At 42.1% G+C, this 18,388-nt stretch overlaps 1 protein-coding gene across 1 annotated transcript in view; it reads right to left on the reverse strand.

Annotated features, from left to right (window-relative positions):
- Nucleotides 1-288: 288 nt before the first annotated feature.
- Nucleotides 289-18,388, reverse strand: part of FAM171A1 (family with sequence similarity 171 member A1) — a 209,170-nt gene continuing 191,070 nt past the window's right edge. Inside the window, exon 8 of the mRNA XM_089666314.1 lies at nucleotides 289-3,762. Coding sequence (XP_089522440.1) covers nucleotides 2,199-3,762 — 1,564 coding nt within the window. The 3' untranslated portion in view covers nucleotides 289-2,198. The remainder of the gene's footprint in view (nucleotides 3,763-18,388) is intronic.

An 18,388-nucleotide genomic window follows, 5' to 3' on the forward strand; every position in this document is an offset into this window, starting at 1 on the left:
CACCAGCAGGAGGCATTTATTCCCGCTGATATCACTGCAGCCTGTGAGTAGAGGAACAGAGATCAGTGCCGCTGCAGATGGGTACAGCGCCGGATTGAGATAGTACTCTAAATATATAGGGAAATGGGGAGTGGGACCATACAAGTACTGGGACATTGTTTACCTTAATGCAGGGAATTGCATTAGGGTAAAAAAAATGTCTTGCCTTTAGAACCTCTTTAAAACATATCTGAAAACCACAAAACAAAAACACCACCATCCACAAAACAAACACCACCATCCACTACAAAAGTTTTAAAAGGTTTATTTTAATTATAATTCTTGTATAACCAAGCAGTTCAATAAAGAGAATGCACAGAAAAGTCATTCCAGCACTTCAGAATGTTAGATAATGTCCTCAAGTCAACAAGGGACAGAGGTATCAGCTTCTAAAGTAACAGAAAAAAAACTATTTACATTAATAATATGCTTGTGACACTAAGGGGGTCTAGATGTCTCCTAGTTCTCTTCAGCTATGTGGAATTCTACAGTACACAATGGTAGTGAAAAGCATACGTTGTACTGAAATGAGATGGACTGAGCCGAGATGGATTCTGGGGCAAGCAAAAACATAAAAAGAAACGCAGAGGAAATTAAAATAGCAACAAATTACAAAGGAAATAATAGTTTATCAAAATGGATGAATTCAGTTTTGTGCACACAAGCAGTATAGAAATCCTCCGCCTCTTGTTAATTGCTATTTCCTGCTAAACACAAGAAGGTTTTTGACACCACTGGGGTCAATAAAAAATTCTGTCATTTTTCATATTAAGGCAAGAACCCAACATCTACTGACACTCACCTTTGCTTCATCCAGCTGTCCATTTGGAGTCCTCATTAAATTGCCAGCGCTTCCGGGTATGGAGGAGCATGTGAACCCCTCCCGGTATGCAGTGCACAAGGCTGAGTGGCAACTGCCGGCTCAAACACTGCCACACTAGGAGGAGGAAGGTAACCCTGTGTAAGCCCAGGCACAGAGCATACATGGAGTATGGCTTCCAGCTCCAATGAAGAAATGGAATAGTGGGGGAGAGGATGATCATTGGGTTGGGGGATGGTTCTTTCAAGAGAAACTATCACTTTATCTTAAATGGGCAAAAACAAGCTCTTAAATGTGGTAATACATATTGGTATATGCCAAAAATGCCCGAGTAAAAAGGATAAAGATGTACAAAAAAATTAGGAAGCATTTTAGTTCTGACCCAAATGTAGACATATTTACATAAAGTCATGCAAGTTCTGTCCCACCACCAAAAATGAAGCCTCCCTTACCAAACTATGGCAATTTAGGAGTTCTGCAGAAAGCATTGCAATAGCCTATTTTATCCTAGACATCATTGATTCCAGTAATGTCAACCACATTCTCCAGTTTAGCAGAAGTCCGAGAATAAGTTTCTACCTATGTACACATACCATTAAACTTTTGGGAAGCTATTAAAAGGCACTTTGAGAATAGGGATCAAATTCTACGTAGACAAACAGACAATGCACTTTTTCGTTTCAATTTGTCAGTTTAGGAAAAAAAAAAAAAAAAAATAAGAAAAAAAAAAAAAGTTTAATACCAAAAAAGTTCAAATCACAGCTTTTTGTGTAGAAATACATTACAAAATGAAGAGAGTAAAGAAGATAAAAGCAGGTTATAATGCAAAACAAAAAAGTATTCTTTTTACAGCCTCATAAAAAATAAAAAAGCAGCGCCTAAGCAAAAATGTCAGTTGGTGTATAAGCAACAATGCATAGCCTTTTGTTTTTCAAAAATGTCTACATTATGATACTGAATATCAATTTCACTGTACAATGCTGAGGTACAGTGAACACTGTTGGTTTTCAAAACTACAAACTTGTCACATGCTCCCCATTCTCGGGAGGTTAGTGGTCAGAACCTATCAAGAGGAGAAAAGAAAAGTTCCATATTCTTCAAATCTTTATCCACTGGTTAAAAAAGACTGAGATAGTGCTACACTGGGCTATGATTTTTTTTTCACAAACAGTAAAAGATCCCATAAAATCCACTCCTTGTTTCTTATTAAAAAAAATTGAAACCACTCAGTCGCTGATCAGTTCCCGTGTCCCAGTCAAACCCCCATCCCTACAAATTAAATATTCCCAAAGAAAGGATATTTGGCAAATTTTTTGAGCCCACTTTGTGGTTCATCAACTCATTTCATGTTGAAAGCCAGAAGCGGTCGCTCCTCCCGCTTTTGCCAAGGACTTTTTTTGTTCTCTCCCTGGTCATCAGAACAATCATCACTGATGGAATACTCATGGTCAGGGCTGTTTAATGGCACAGGTGAGGAATCTTCAGTTCGTTTAACAGTTTCTTCCTGAAGGCTGGGTAACTGGCCACCGCTCCTTCTTGTCGGTGCCTCATTGAAAGCCCTGTTATCTTCAGGGCTGCATACAGCTGTGCCATATTCACTACCACTTTGGTCCATGTCATCTAAATAAACCAGCTGAGTATACGCCGAGCTGTCTGACACCTTCTGGTCTTTTTGCTGGTGCTCCATTAAGGTTGGGTGTTGCTGCTGTAGGACAGCAAACTTTTCTCCTCTTGCTTTTCGCCCAGATTTTGGTTCATTCATGTCAACACCAGAATCCAAACTGGCATCGTTGCTGCCATTTTTTCCTGCTCTTTGGAGATCAATGTATGAATGTCTTATGTGTGCATTTGACCGACCATCTAGAGACACAAACCAGGCACGGGGATGGGGCAATGGTCGACCACCAAGTTCCATTAGAGCTTTCTCTGTCAAGAGCTGAACCTCGCCGTTAAGTTGAGCAATGGCAGCATCATTGAGGGAAGCAGGGATAGAAACTGATTCTGACATCACAGTGTTTTGCCCACTCCACTCTACTCCTTCTCCATCTTGCAAGTGTTGCTGCGATACGGCCTGGGAACTTAGTTGCGAGGATGGCTGAGGATGTTGGCTGTGAGATTTGGACAGCTCCGCTTGGAGTCGCTCAAACTCATACTGTTGTTCAGCAGACACAATCAACTGCTGGCTGACAAAAGGGTGCTCTGCTTGAAGTTTCATGTAGTGAGCTGGTATGACCAAGGTAGGCAAGACATTTCGGTAAACGCTATCGTTAACTTGATCCACGGAATTAAAGCATATGAGCTGACCAGGACGAGGAAAGGAGGTTGGCCTTTCAAGGTGATCTACAGACCTTGACATACATTCATTAGGCCGTCGGTCCATGACCTGCTCTGTTTCAGGAGCGGAAGGCACAGGGTGACTTTGTTCCTGAAGGTTTGGCTTGCTTCCTGCTGAAACATTGTTTGTGGACAGCTGATCTTTATTTTCAAACAAAGGCTGGCAGATAACAGAGTTGTAGCTCCGACGGTACTCGTCTTTCATAGGAGACATGTACCCATCTGACATTTCAGCTGACTTCCTTGATTTTAAAAGAAATTGATCCAGAGATTTGTTGTACACCTGCCTCAAAGTCCCACTCGGAGTCAGGTTGTCGAATGACAGTCGGCTTTTCTCGTCCTGAGAAAGCAGCTCTTCTCTGGAGCTAAAATCCCGTGAGGTATTATAGGAAGGCTTGAGCATCGGGGTATGTATATCTGCCTCGCCACTTGAGGACATCATCTCCATGTGGATAGGGCTAATTAAATTGATGTGAGACATGGAGGTGGCCTGGTCCTTCTTGGAGGAGTCTAAAGCAGAGGAGAGGTGAAGCTTACGATGATGCTGGCGAGGCTTTAAACATTTCCTCCTATCAAAACAGAAAGGCAAATCAAATTAAAAAACAAAAAAAAGAAGTGTTAAAGCTAAATACACAGCAGAAAGTCATACAAAGGGAGCTGTTTTACCTGCCAAAGGATTTGTATTTTTGCCCAACCAATTATGAGATTTATAAAGCCCAGCCTGACAAGGCAAAAGACCAGTTTTTCTTTGCTGCATTTCAGGAACACTCACAGAATCCCTCCCCACTACCCCACAAGCTCATTTTTCTGTCACTCGGCTCTCTCCTCCTATCAACATTCTTCTTGCACTGCAGCACAATTAATAGGCTACTTTTGCTGCTTCTCCATCCTACAGTCTGAGCTCTGATGTACAGGGACTTCAAAATGCAGATACCAATCCAGATTGCACAGCTTGCATTAAAAAAACTATTTAAGGAGGTCTTAATGAATATGGCGTGTAATAATTCATATTCTTTATATCTGCCTGGAGGTTTACTTTAAAATATTTTATTTTCACTTACTAGTACAGTTCAGTCATAAAGTGGTCTTAGCCCATTAACCAGGTCTGTGACCTTTATCTGAAACTGGTAAAGTTGCAATGAAACGGTTGATAGAGAATGGTGCTCCAATAGGCACCTAGTTAGTTCCATGGGGCAGCCTTCCTCAACTGTGGTGCCGTTCGAATTTGTCAGGGGTGCACCAGTGACCTGTTTGGAAAGGCACACTGTTGCCCTGATCGAGCTCCCACTCTGCTTACATACAGGCTAATTGCCAGAAATTGGAGGCAGCAAATTGTATGTTGGCAAAGCCGGAGCTCGATCACTGCAACAGTAATGTGAGGTTCCATGGATGGGGAGGCTTCACCCCGAGTCCTGACTTGCTTTGCCTCCCCCTACTATGAAGTATGGTATATATTTCACTGGTAGTGCGGGTGCCAAATGTAAGTGAACGTCAGCCAAGTACAGCAGCATGTGGATCAGCCAAGAACAGTAAATCTGTGTTTTTTGCAAATACTACATATATGTAGGTGTGAGTGTATGTAAGTGTGTATAGGTAAGTGTGTATGTATGTACGTAAGTGTGTATGTATGTAAGTGTGTGTATGTATGTATGTATGTATGTACGTAAGTGTGTATGTATGTATGTAAGTGTGTATGTATGTATGTATGTATGTATGTAAGTGTGTATGTATGTATGTATGTAAGTGTGTATGTATGTATGTATGTATGTATGTAAGTGTGTGTGTATGTATGTAAGTGTATATGTATGTAAGTGTGTATGTATGTATGTAAGTGTATATGTATGTAAGTGTGTATGTATGTATGTAAGTGTATATGTATGTAAGTGTGTATGTATGTATGTATGTAAGTAAGTGTGTATGTATGTGTGTATGTATGTATGTAAGTGTGTATGTACTTATGTATGTGTGTATGTATGTATGTATGTATGTATGTCTGTCTGTGTGTATATTGCTTTTGATCCTCACCCCCTACACACTGTTCAGAACTGCTTTTCTAAGCTAAACGGGCCTACTTTTTTAGGCTCCATGCACACTAGCATTTTTTTAAGCTCAAAAAACACTGGCAATAGCGTTTTTAGCAGCGTTTTAGTATCGTTCAGAAGCGTTTAGGAGCGTTAGCGTTTTGGTAAAGCTTTTACAATACACGTTGAGGGGGAAAAAAAAAAAAAAAAAGTAGAAAAAAAAACTGTTAGGAGCATTTTAGTAGCGGTTCAGGAGCGTTTAGCTTTTTTTCTGTTGGAAAAACACTCCAAAAAACTACAAAATCAACTTTTTTTCTGCTCCTAGATGCTGAAGATCAAAAAACGCTAAAAGCCTTAAGTAGTGTGCATGGAAACATAGGAGAACACTATTTAGCTTCTAGGAGCAGAAAGAAAAATGCCAATAACTTCTGGGAGCGTTAAAAAAATGCTAGTGTGCATGAAGCCTTAGGCTAGCACACTAGCGTCAAGGATTGCCACTCGTTTGAAAAACAATCCACACTCAGATCACTTTTCAGAGGCATTTGACAGGAGGTGATATTGCCTCCTCATGTCTGTTTTAGCATCCTAAACACCACACAACCGAACTGCAACCATATGCAATACTCACAATTGCAACGTGGTCCTATTCACTTAACCTCCCTAGCGGTCTGATTATGTCCATATTTCTGTGCTCAAAGCGGTACATTTTTTTGCATGGAAATATGTTGTTTTTTTATTGTAGGCCTGTAATTTTTAGGAATAACTCACTGAAATCTGTCCGAACAAGAGTCTAGTAAACATCCCGGGTATGTTAAAATTTGAAACACGAAATCATAAATTATAATTTAATAAATAATCATAAACAATAATATAATAATAATAAATTTAATTCAATAATATAATCAAACCAAAAACACTGAAATGTGAAATATAGCGCCAAGCTCACACATCACTGAGCAAAGTCGCAGAATCGTTTTCAGTGTCTGATGATGAATTTCCCCCACGAATCATTATCACTCAATTCTGCAAGTGGTTCTGATTTACTATCGCTGTTCTCTAGCTGGTCTAAAACCACTTTTGACCTAAAGGGACCCTTTTTGGACACCATGGACATTTCTCAGTTTCCAGGCAGACAGAACAGTAAAAATGCAGGCAGGGCACAGGACAAAGCACTCGGGACAAAATGTATGAGAAATGCTTTGATACAGGAATGTTATACTATGTGATTTTAGTGAATTTAGTGAATGTCACTTTATCACATTCTTAAATGTCCCGCCAGTTCTGTCCCCGTACGTCCCGACGTCGCAGGGAACGGAAGACAGATGCCGGCATCAGCCGGAGGAGATGGCTGGGGGCGCTGCAGGAGGGACATCCCGGGAGCGCAGGACAAGGTAAGTGAAGAAGAGATCCCGGAGCAACGCTGCAATGTATTCCCGAGTGTTGCTCGGGGTTACCTCTTGTGGTGCTGAAACTTTACCCCGAGCTACACTCAGGAATACCACCAGGGGGGTTAAATGGGTCGCATTTGGCAGGCAGTAGTGCCCATTGAATGCAAAAGGGGGTATAATTCTTGCCGCTGACGTGATGCTTTGCATGTGTAGAGAAGTGGCCATTGCTTCTGCAGCTAAAGGGAGAGCAGGGGGAGGTGAGGTGGTAAAAACGCATCTCAACCATGTGGTTTTACTGCTCCCCAACCTGAGAACGAGCCCTTACACTGGGGTGCCTGGAGACTGCAAATGCTTTTAGAGGGTGCCATGACTGAAGAGATGTTGAGAAACACTGCTATAAGGAACTAGGCATCATGACTTTTTAGAAAGGTGATCAGGAGTCACATAACCCTTTGCTATGCTGAAAGGTAATGAGATGATGGCTATGAATCACTGCACAGCAATCCCTCAAAAGAAGACAAATTGGAACTCTTTGCTAGGGAACATCTTTGCTGGAGATGATCTCCATACTATTAGAATGCTAGAGAGGATTCAAATCATGGACGGAGGGGAGTCCTAAAGGGTACGTTCACCTTTTAACAAAAAATAATAAATGCAAATTTTTTCGTACAGCCACAATTTTTTTTTTAAATTGTGGAAGCTATCGGGAGATCCCCTGCTAGCGGTCACAAGGATGGGGGGTTCGGAGGCCGGTTTATTCATAACATGAGAGAAAAGCTTACCCATGATGCACTTCTCTGCACATAATGTCATATCAGTAATGAAAAAAAATGTTTTTGAAGGATTTCAGGTACAGTTTTATATAGGAAATGTTTTCCCATCACAAGGAAAGCAGGTAAAATATTTTATTTTGAGGAGTTTCTTATTCCATAATAATCTCCTGATTTACAATAAAGATCTTACAGTAAACGTCTACTTATAAAATGTAACAAAATATGCAGAGGAACAGATTAATGGGGAAGATGGGAACACTCAAGTTCTAGCAAAGCAACTGACTGAGTCTGGCCTTAGGTTAGGTTCGCACTATGTTGGTTTCCCCTCGGCTGCATTTGCGGGGGTGCAGCAGCCTCTTCATTTAAATGAGCTGCCGCACCTGCAGGAAACACAGGGAAAAAGGAACCTGGACCTTTTCTAAGGCTAGATTCACACCTATGCAGTTTGCGTTTGATCCGTTTCTGCAGTGCGTTTTTGCCACGTTTTGCAGTTTTTTATTTATTTTTCTTGGTACTAGACAGATGTAAAACACAAAACACATCAAAAATGCTGCAAAAACGCACTACATGCTTTTCTGCAGCATTTCCATTGAAGTCTATAGAACCAAAAATGCTACTTTTTGCATTTAAAAAAGTCCCTGACCCTTTCCAAAAAAACGCACCGGGTGAAAAGGAGGAGATGTGAACCTGCCCCATAGGAAATCATGTTAAATGGACTGTAGTGCATTTCTGCAAAATGCTGCGGAAAACACTTAAGTGTGAACCTGGGGTAAAACTGAGCCACAGGGAACTATAGGTTTCCCAGTATGGGAAAATGCACCATGTCTTCAAATGTGTGGGAGTAGAATTAATTAATGGCACCCCCACACATCTGCTAAGAGCAGCACATTTTTGCGCAAAGACGTGTGATTTATATGCATTCCCGCACCCGCACCGATCTGAACCTAGCGTTAGGCTGGCCATACATTATACAATTATCTGGACATTTTTGGTTTAGATTTACCAAAAACCATATAATAGGAGGACAAACCTAAACAACACTTTCAGTTGTATCCAATTAGGCAGGCCCTTGCACTATATAGTTGAAGGTAAATCTAAAGGAAATTGGGCAGAAAATTGGAAGATAATTGTATAATGTATGGTCAGCCTTAATTTCAGTGCTTTAAACACCTCCAGAGGAGACTAGCTGACCAAAGCTGGGGTGCTGCACGTGACCGGCGAGCAGAGGAAGCAAAATTTCCAGGTAAATTTTTCAGCATTTTTCTACATCCATTTTGCTGCATCTTCCTGTACTCCCCCTGCATTACCAGGATATTTTTCAGTTTCCAAAACGGTGATACTTTGACAATTACTCGGTCATGCAACTTGGTACACAAATTATATTTAATATTTTTTGCAATAGATAGAGATTTTTTTGTGGCATTAATAACCACTTGTTTTTTTTATTAAATAAAAGGGAAAAAAACACCCGTTTCCCTTACTGTTTAAATAAAAATGTCAGGACATAACAACCCCTCTAAAATCATCATTTTTTGAAAAGTAGGCAATGTGGAGGTGGGCTGTTCAGGTAGCACCAGGGTGGACTTTTAAAGTGGTATTAAACTGCAGTCATTTTGTTTTTCTTTTTAATGTGCCCCCGGGTGGTTTATGCCATAATGTGCTAGTGTGCGCCACAAATTAGCAGATTATGGTAGACTTTCCTGCCAAAGAAACCCTCCAGCGCTGCGATGTCTTGCAGTATTATAAATGATCCTTCCAATATTCTCCTCATTGGATTGTGCCACATCCTATGAGGAAGACTATTCTGAAGAAACGCATCAGAAAGGGACGTCGGATGCAAACTATAAGTTCAGTGGCAGCCATTTTGGTAAAGGTTTTTATGCTACCGTACATGTCTATATTGTAAGCAGCTTTTCAAGAAAATAGCTTGATTTTAGTTACTGCTGCACTAGGGTCTATTCTATTTACTCTTACATGGTTTCTGAGTACATGGAGGCATCACGAACATGAGATAGAGTTGGCTTGAAGAGAGCAGACCTTAGAACCCATACATGCCAACCTGGTAAGGTGCATGGTCTGAAGAGTGAGGAACGATGCACATCAGGTGGATGGTTACACATTTGGGTGATTTTGAGATATATTCAGTATCTCACAGAAGTGAGTTCACCACTCACATGTTTGTAAATATTTTATTCTATCTTTTCATGTGACAACACTGAAGAAATAACACTTTGCTACAATGTAAAGTAGTGCGTGTACAGCTTGTACAACAGCGAATTTACGATCCCCTCAAAATTACTTAACACACAGCCATTCATGTCTAAACCACTGGCAACAAAAGTCAGTACACCCCTAAGTGACAATGTCCAAATTGGGCCCAAAGTGTCAACATTTTGTGTGGTCGCCATTATTTTTTTTTAGCACTGCCTTAACCCTCTTGGGCATGGAGTTCATCAGAGCTTCACAGGTTGCCACTGGAGTCTTCTTCCACTCCTCCATGATGACGTCACGGAGCGGATTGATGTTAGAGACCTTGTGCCCCTCCACCTTCCATTTGAGGATGCCCCACAGATGCTCAATAGGGTTTAGGTCTGGAGACATGCTTGGCCAGTCCATCAACTTTACCCTCTTCTTTAGCAAGGCAGTGGTCATCTTGGAGGTGTGTTTGAGGTCATTATGTTGGAATACAGCCCTGTAGTCCAGTCTCCGAAGGGAGGGGATCATGCTCTGCTTCAGTATGTCACAGTACATGTTGGCATTCATGGTTCCCTCAATGAACTGTTACTCCCCAGTGCCAGCAGCACTCATGCAGCCCCAGACCATGACACTCCCACCACCATGCTTGTCTGTAGGCAAGACACACTTGTCTTTGTACTCCTCACCTGGTTGCCGCCACACATGCCTGACACCATCTGAACCAAATCAGTTTATCTTGGTCTCATCAGACCACAGGACATGGTTCTAGTAATCCATGTCCTTAGTCTGATTGTCTTCTGCAAACGGTTTGTGGGCTTTCTTGTGCATCATCTTTAGAAGAGGCTTCCTTCTGGGACAACAGTCTTGCAGACCAATTTTATTTTGTATTTATTTCAGGTACTTATATAGCGCCGACAATTTTACACAGCGCTCTACATATATATTGTACATTCACATCAGTCCCTAACCCTCAAGGGGTGTACAATCTAAGGACCTTAACTCACATTCATACATACACATACTAGGGGCAATTTAGACAGGATACAATTCACCTACCAGCATGTCTTTGGAGGGTGGGAAGAAACCGGAGTACCCGGAGGAAACCCACACAGGCACAGGGAGAACATGCAAACTCCAGGCAGGAGGTGCCGTGGCTGGGTTTCGAACCAACGACCCGAGTACTGCCAGGCAGAAGTGCTAACCATTTAGCCACTGTGCTGCCCAATTTAATGCAGTGTGTGTCGTATGGTCTGAGCACTGACAGGCTGACTCCCTCACCCCCTTCAACCTCTGCAGCAATGCTGGCAGCACTCATATGTCTATTTCCCAAAGACAACCTCTGGATATGACGCTGAGCACATGCACTCAACTTCTTTGCGAGGCCTGTTCTGAGTAGAACCTGTCCTATTAAACCGCTGTATGGTCTTGGCCACTGTGCTGCAGCTCAGTTTCAGGGTCTTGGCAATCTTCTTATAGCCTAGGCCATCTTAATGTAGAGCAACAATTCTTTTGTTCAGATCCTCAGAGAGTTCTTTGCCATGAGGTACCATGTTGAACTTCCAGTGACCAGTATGAGAGAGTGAGAGCGATAACACCAAATTTAACACACCTGCTCCCCATTCACACCTGAGACCTTGTAACACTAACGAGTCACATGACACCGGGGAGGGAAAATGGCTAATTGGGCCCAATTTGGACCTTGTCACTTAGGGGTGGACTCACTTTTGTTGCCAGCGGTTTAGACATTAATGGCTGTGTGTTGAGTTATTTTGAGGGGACGGAAAATTTACACTGTTATACAAGCTGGAGATAAGTTTGGCACAATATTTAGTTTTTACATTGTAGCAAAGTGTCATTTATTCAGTGTTGTCACATGAAAAGATAGAATAAAATATTTACAAAAATGTTAGGGGTGTACTCACTTCTGGGAGATACTGTATGTGTGTATATATATATATATATATATATATATATATGCGTGTGTGTGTATGTGTGTGTATAGTGAGTTTATTTTACTGAGTGATTTTTTTTATTATTATTAAAATATAACACTTTTTATTTTTGAGGCGTTCATCCAATAAGATCAACAGGTGGAGAATATTGGTTGGATCATTTATAATACTGCAAGAATTGTTTGCACTGAGGGTAAGGGTAGAGGTGGTGGATATCAACAGTTTTCATGCAGTGGAGATAAGTTTGGCACAATATTTAGTTTTTTTATGTGAGCATGAATATTTATTTATATTAGCTCATTCATCCGAAGGTATTAGACTATATGTGATTTACAATTTTTGCATGGTGGGAAAGAAACATGGTAGAATCATATTGAACACTCATATTCAAGAGAAGGTACAAGTGTATGGATTGAAAGGCTTTATTTCCTTCATTATCTGGTGAGAGCATGAGAAGAACATAATAACTCAAATAAGGAAGCTTTCCTGTGACTTTGGATATGAGCTTTTAAGAGACTGTGGACTGTACTGTAAGTGCTGGTTTTTAATGCAATATTGATCTGACCTGCCAAGGGGAGTAGTTAATTTCCAACAACTGGGAATTTCTTTTGTAGATCCCCAAACGCTGAGTAATTGTTTTAGTATGGTATACTTACCTGCTCAGAGCAACCCCAATCCTTTTTTTTTGGGTCTTCTATCAGTGGTCCTGGCTCCTCTCTCCCGCTGATTGCCCCCAATAGCAAGCCATACAGAGTGGCTCAGCCCTACCCTCCATTCTCTCCTCATTGGCTCACTGGCTGTTATTGACAGCAGAAGGAGCCAATGGCTCCCGCTGCTTTGTGAGCCAATGTGTCAGGAATGGACTCAGCACTGGTGGTGGGACTCGCCTGCCGTGTGGGCTGCAGTAGCAGAGCTGACCAGCGGGTGCTCTCAGCAATGGACTCAGCACTGGTGGTGGGACTCACCAGCCGTGTGGGCTGCAGTACCAGAGCTGACCAGCGGGTGCTCTTAGCAGCCAGAAGCTCCCAATCAGCCAAACCTGGGGCTGATTACAGAAAGGTGTATATAAGGCATGACCAGGCCTGTGCTCTGGGCCTTGGTGTATGTTTTCCCATGAGCCTCTGTACCTGTATCCTGTGTTCCTGCTTCGTTGCTGACCCGGCTTGATCCTGATCTCTGTTGACCGTCTCCTGTTCTGACTACTGGCTCATCCCTGACTATTCTTCTGCCTACTCCTATGCTGTTTGACCTCCTGTTGCTGTACCTTGGCTTGTGACCCGTTTACTCTTTGCCTGCTGCTCTGTACTGATCTGCCTCCACCGTTACCGACCCGGCTTGTCTGACCACGCTAACTACTCTGCCATCCATCCATCCTGCACGGATCCAGCCGTACCTGCACATACCTCTGGCGGATCCCCCTACCACTAGCAGGTGTACTCAGGGGCCGCGACCTGGTCTCAGTCCTGCGCCAAGTCCATCCCCACCATCAGGGGCTCTGGTGAAAAGGCAGACTGGGGCTTAGACTCCGCGCCCTGGGGAATCCTGCCCTGAGGACCGCTAGAGGTACCACCAGGCAGTCGTTACAGAACCCTACGGCCGGCCTGACCATTCCACCTCTCCAGCCCTGACTACGCCTGTGTTCCTGCACCTCCTAAGATTAGTGGAAGGTTAGTTTGTTCACTGTGCATTTATATAGATATATATCTGGGTGGCTAATAATAAACTGTATTATATTACCTGCGTTTCCCTGTGTCAGTCCACACCTTTCTGGTCATTTCTTGATTCCTGACACAATGAGGAGAGAGATGGGGCTGAGGTAACTATGGGGGAGGAAGGGGGAGCGGCACCCAAAAGGTTTTTTACCCTAATGCATAGAATGCATTAGGGTAAATAAAAACCCTTCTGCTTTTAGAACCCTTTCAAAGCGGAGCTCCACCCAAAAGGGCAAGTTAGGCTTTAAGGACTGGTCCCCCGCTTCCCGTTAAGGATTGGTACCTTTGGGGAGTGGGTACACGAAATTGACAGGTACCCACTCCCACTGCGATCACCTAGGGCAGGGGTCTCCAAACTATGGCCCTCCAGGTGTTGAGGAACTGCAAGTCCCATGAGGCAACAGCCACAGGCAAGACTCCCAGAGGCAGAGGCATGATGGGACTTGTAGTACTTCCAACAGCTGGAGGGCCATAGCTTGGAGACCCCTGGCCTAGGCGATTGGAAGTGGAAGTTGTCCTCCTCACCCCCTCCCTCCCCGTAGTCTTCTGGGACACGTGACAGGTTCCAGAAGACTATGGGACCATTCACAAAGCACAGCGCTTCTCGCGCATGCACAGTAAGCACCTGGCTGTAAAGCTGCAAGATGTAACAGCCAGGTGCCCACACTGAAGATACCGGCACTGGGAACACAGGGTGGCCGGTGAAATGGGCTGCAGGGGGACACCGAGGGATTGAGGGACAGGTAAGTGTCCGTTTTTGTACAGTTTTTGTATCTGCCGACTTTTATTTATTTGTTTCACTGGAACTCCACCTTAAGGATTGCCTTGGATTAACTGCTTTGGGAAACAGTTACATCGGTGGAGTTAGTTCTGCTTTAAGACAACCACATAGCAAATGTTTTATACATAGGCCACCTAAAGTTATTTTTTTTAGAAGGTTTATTAACTTCATGTGTCCAAACCCAAGGACAAAATTATAATATATTACTGCATATCAGTTTCAGGGGATGGATGCATTCATTTTCTTTTATGTTGAAACGATATATAAACCTGATCCTGCCATTAACATTTCCTATCCTAAGGTGCCAACACTCACTTACTGTACCTATTACTGCTGTAGAACAGGGCTACCCCTCCCCCCCCGATATCCCCCCAAAAAACATTTAGTACAGTCCTGAAATACATGCACATCTCCCTATTTTCTGCCGCTTTACCTGCTTGCCAACCGCCTCCCGTAGGAGTATGGCGGCAGAGCAAATTTCCTATACAGGATCATGTATCTAGCACGTGATCCAGCACCTCTGAGATCAGCAGGTGCCAGCCAATGATTGACCACCAGCACTTGCTGATAGGCAAGGTGGAAGACAGGGAAGAGCTCTCCCAATGTAAACAATACAGACCTCTGTCCGGTCAGTGGGGATGTGTTGATTTTTTTCCCCCCTGCAAAGCAGGGAATAAAAACCGGCACATCCGTTAGTGAAAGCACCTCACAGTACACATAAAAACACTGGTTAGTCACACATTTAACCTCTTGATCACCCTAGATGTTTACCACCCTCCCAGCCAGTGTCAGTACAGTGACAGTGTATATTTTTAACACTGATAATTGTATTAGTGTCATTGGTTCCCACAAAGTGTCAAAAGTGTCAGTTAGTGGCAAATTGCCCACCATACTATTATAGTACCACTATACAGTGAGGAACAGAAGTATTTGAACACCCTGCGATTTTGCAAGTTCTCCCACTTAGAAATCACGGAGGGGTCTGAAATTCACATTGTAGGTGCATTCTCACTCTGAGAGACAGAATTTAAAAAAAAATTCAGGAAATCACATTGTATGATTTTTGAAGAATTTATTTGTCTTGCACTGCTGAACATAAGTATTTGAACACCTAAGAAACAGCAAGAATTCTGGCTTTCAAAGACCTGTTACTGTGCCTGTAAAGAGTCCACCTCTACTCCACTCATTAATCTAACTTAGTAGCACCTGTCCACCCCATAGTCAGTCAGACGCCAACTACTACCATGGGCAAGACCAAAGAGCTGTCAAAAGACACCAGAGACAAAATTATGGACCTCTGCAAGGCTGGAAAGGGCTACAGGGCAATTGCCAAGCAGCTTGGTGAAAATAGATCAACTGTTGGAGCAATTGTTAGAAAATGGAAGAGGCTAAAGACGACTGTCAGTCTCCCTCGGACTGGGGCTCCATGCAAGATCTCACCTCGTGGGGTATCACTGATGATAAGAAAGGTGAGGAATCAGCCCAGAACTACAAGGGAGGAGCTGGTAAATGACATGAAGAGAGCTGGGACCACAGTTTCAAAGGTCACTGTCGGTAGAACACTACGCCGTCATGGTTTCAAATCATGCATTGCAAGGAAGGTTCCCCTGCTCTAGTCATCACATGTCCAGGCCCGTCTGAAGTTTGCCAATGACCATCTGGATGATCCAGAGGAGGCATGGGATAAAGTCATGTGGTCAGATGAGACCAAAGTAGAACTTTTTGGTCTAAACTTCACTCGTCGTGTTTGGAGGAAAAAGAAGGATGAGTTGCATCCCAAGAACACCATGCCTACTGTGAAGCATGGTGGTGGTAACATCATGCTTTGGGGGTGCTTTTCTGCGAAGGGGACAGGACGACTGCACTGTATTAAGGAGAGGATGAATGGGGCCATTTATTGTGAGATTTTGAGCAACAACCTCCTTCCCTCAGTCAGAGCATTGAAGATGGGTCGTGGCTGGGTCATCCAACATGACAACGACCCGAAGCACACAGCCAGGATAACCAAGGAGTGGCTCCGTAAGAAGCATATCAAGGTTCTGGAGTGGCCTAGCCAGTCTCCAGACCTAAATCCAATAGAACATCTTTGGAGGGAGCTGAAACTCCGTGTTGCTCAGCGACAGCCCCGAAACCTGACAGATCTAGAAGAGATCTGTGTGGAGGAGTTGGCCAAAATCCCTGTTGCAGTGTGTGCAAACCTGGTCAAGAACTACAGGAAATGTTTGACCTCTGTAATTGCAAACAAAGGCTTCTGTACCAAATATTAACACTGATTTTCTCAGGTGTTCAAACACTTATGTTCAGCAGTGCAAGACAAATTCTTTAAAAATCATACAATGTGATTTCCTGAATTTGTTTTTAAATTCTGTCTCTCAGAGTGGGAATGCACCTACAATGTGAATTTTAGACCCCTCCGTGATTTCTAAGTGGGAGAACGTGCAAAATCGCAGGGTGTTCAAATACTTCTGTTCCTCACTGTAAGTCACTGATCATCACCATTACTAGTACAAATAAATAAATAAAAGATATATACACCATAGTTTGTAGATGGTATAACTTTCATGCAAACCAATCAATATATGCTTACTGGGAATTTTTTTGTACCAAAAATATGTAGCAGAACACCTTTTGGCCAAAATGTATGAAACAAAAATTGATTTAAAATAATGTTTTTATTGGAAATGTTTTATAGCAATAAGTAAAAAAAAATTTTTTTTTTTCCATTTATAGGGCAAAAAATAAAAAAACCCTGTGGTGATCAAAAACCACCAAAAGAAAGCTCTTTTATTTTTTTAATTTAAATATTTATTAATTTTCCATTTTAATTACATTTCATCATCACAATATAAATATATATATATAAAAATATATTCTATAATATTATATTAACCAACATTTCTACTTTATATACTCTATGCAACCTTTCCCCCCCTTCTCCACCCCCCACCCCGTATCCCCTCTGCCTATTCTATCTTTTCTCTGCGTCTTCTTGTATCAGCAAGTGGAAATTTTTCTGTTATCTTTATTCTTTCCTACATCTCATATATAATCTAGCTTTTTCCCAGTTCTCCCATTTCCCATAATAAACCTCCATCTTATCTTCTTGGGTATGGCACAACCTTTCCATCTTTTTAATCTGCTCGACTCTTTCAATCCAGTCCTCTTCCTTTGGTGCCTCTATTTGCCTCCAGAACTTGGGTATCAGGGCTTTTGCAGCGTTTATATAGTACCATATCCCTGATTTTTTATATTTATTTACCGTTATATCCGTGATGTGCAAGATACATACTTCTGGATCTAGATTTATATCTATTCCTGTCAATTTTCTTATTAAGTGGATTATTGTTTTCCAGAATATCTGGATTTTTGGGCATCCCCACCAAATATGGTATATTGTGCCTATTTCTCCGCATCCCCTCCAACACAGCGGTGTACTCTCTCCACACATCTTATTTTCTACTATTGGTGAAATGTGCCATCTTGTCAAACACTTATAGTTCATCTCTACTTCTCTCATAGAGACATTTTCGTGAGTTAATCTATACATTCTCCTCTGCTTTTCCTCATCTATCACAACTCCCATATCCATTTCCCATTTTGTTAGGTATGTTGGTTTCGTGTTTGTGTCTAGTTCAGTGAGTATTTTATAAACTCTAGCAATCCCGTGTTTCCCATCACCTTGTGTTCCCAATGTCTTTTCGAACAAGTTCCAATTGTCTCTTGTCCTTAAAGGTCTTGGCAAACTTCCGACAAAACACCTCAATTGGAAATACCGCCATTCGTCTAATTTAGTGAAAATCTCTCCCTCTTTTTTTTTCAATTCGCCAAATGCTCCTATTTCGTCTCCCACCAAGATATCTCCTAATTGCACCTTATCTTTTTTAAACCACTTCCCTCCTATTTCTTCTCTACCTGGGGGGAAAAACTCTGTATTTTTTAGTGGAATCAGTGTAGAATTAAAAGTCCATTTCATACTTCTGTGTAAGTTATCCCAAATCTTTAAAACATTCAAAGTGTATGTATTTACATTGTCATTTAAACCCCTATACTGTGTTGGCACCCATATCATTCTTCCCAAGTCTATTCCACTGAGTTCATTCTCTATTCTCACCCAGCTTTTTTTATTATTAAATATCCAATCTATGGTTCTTGCCAGTATTACCGCTTTGTAATATCTTTTAAAGTCTGGGAGCCCTAAACCCCCTCTTTCTTTCCTCCTACTTAGCAGTTCGTATGACAGTCTTGGTTTTTTATTCCTCCATATGTATCTTGTTATCAATTTCTTAATTATTTTAAAGAAAATCTCTGGGAGTTTAATTGGGATCATTTGATATCTATATATGATTTTTGGTACTATTACCATTTTTACCAG

Source organism: Staurois parvus, unplaced genomic scaffold, assembly GCF_062004578.1.
Source record: "Staurois parvus isolate SC_StPar_1 unplaced genomic scaffold, SC_StPar_1.0 ptg000051l, whole genome shotgun sequence".
Taxonomy (NCBI): Eukaryota; Metazoa; Chordata; class Amphibia; order Anura; family Ranidae; genus Staurois; species Staurois parvus.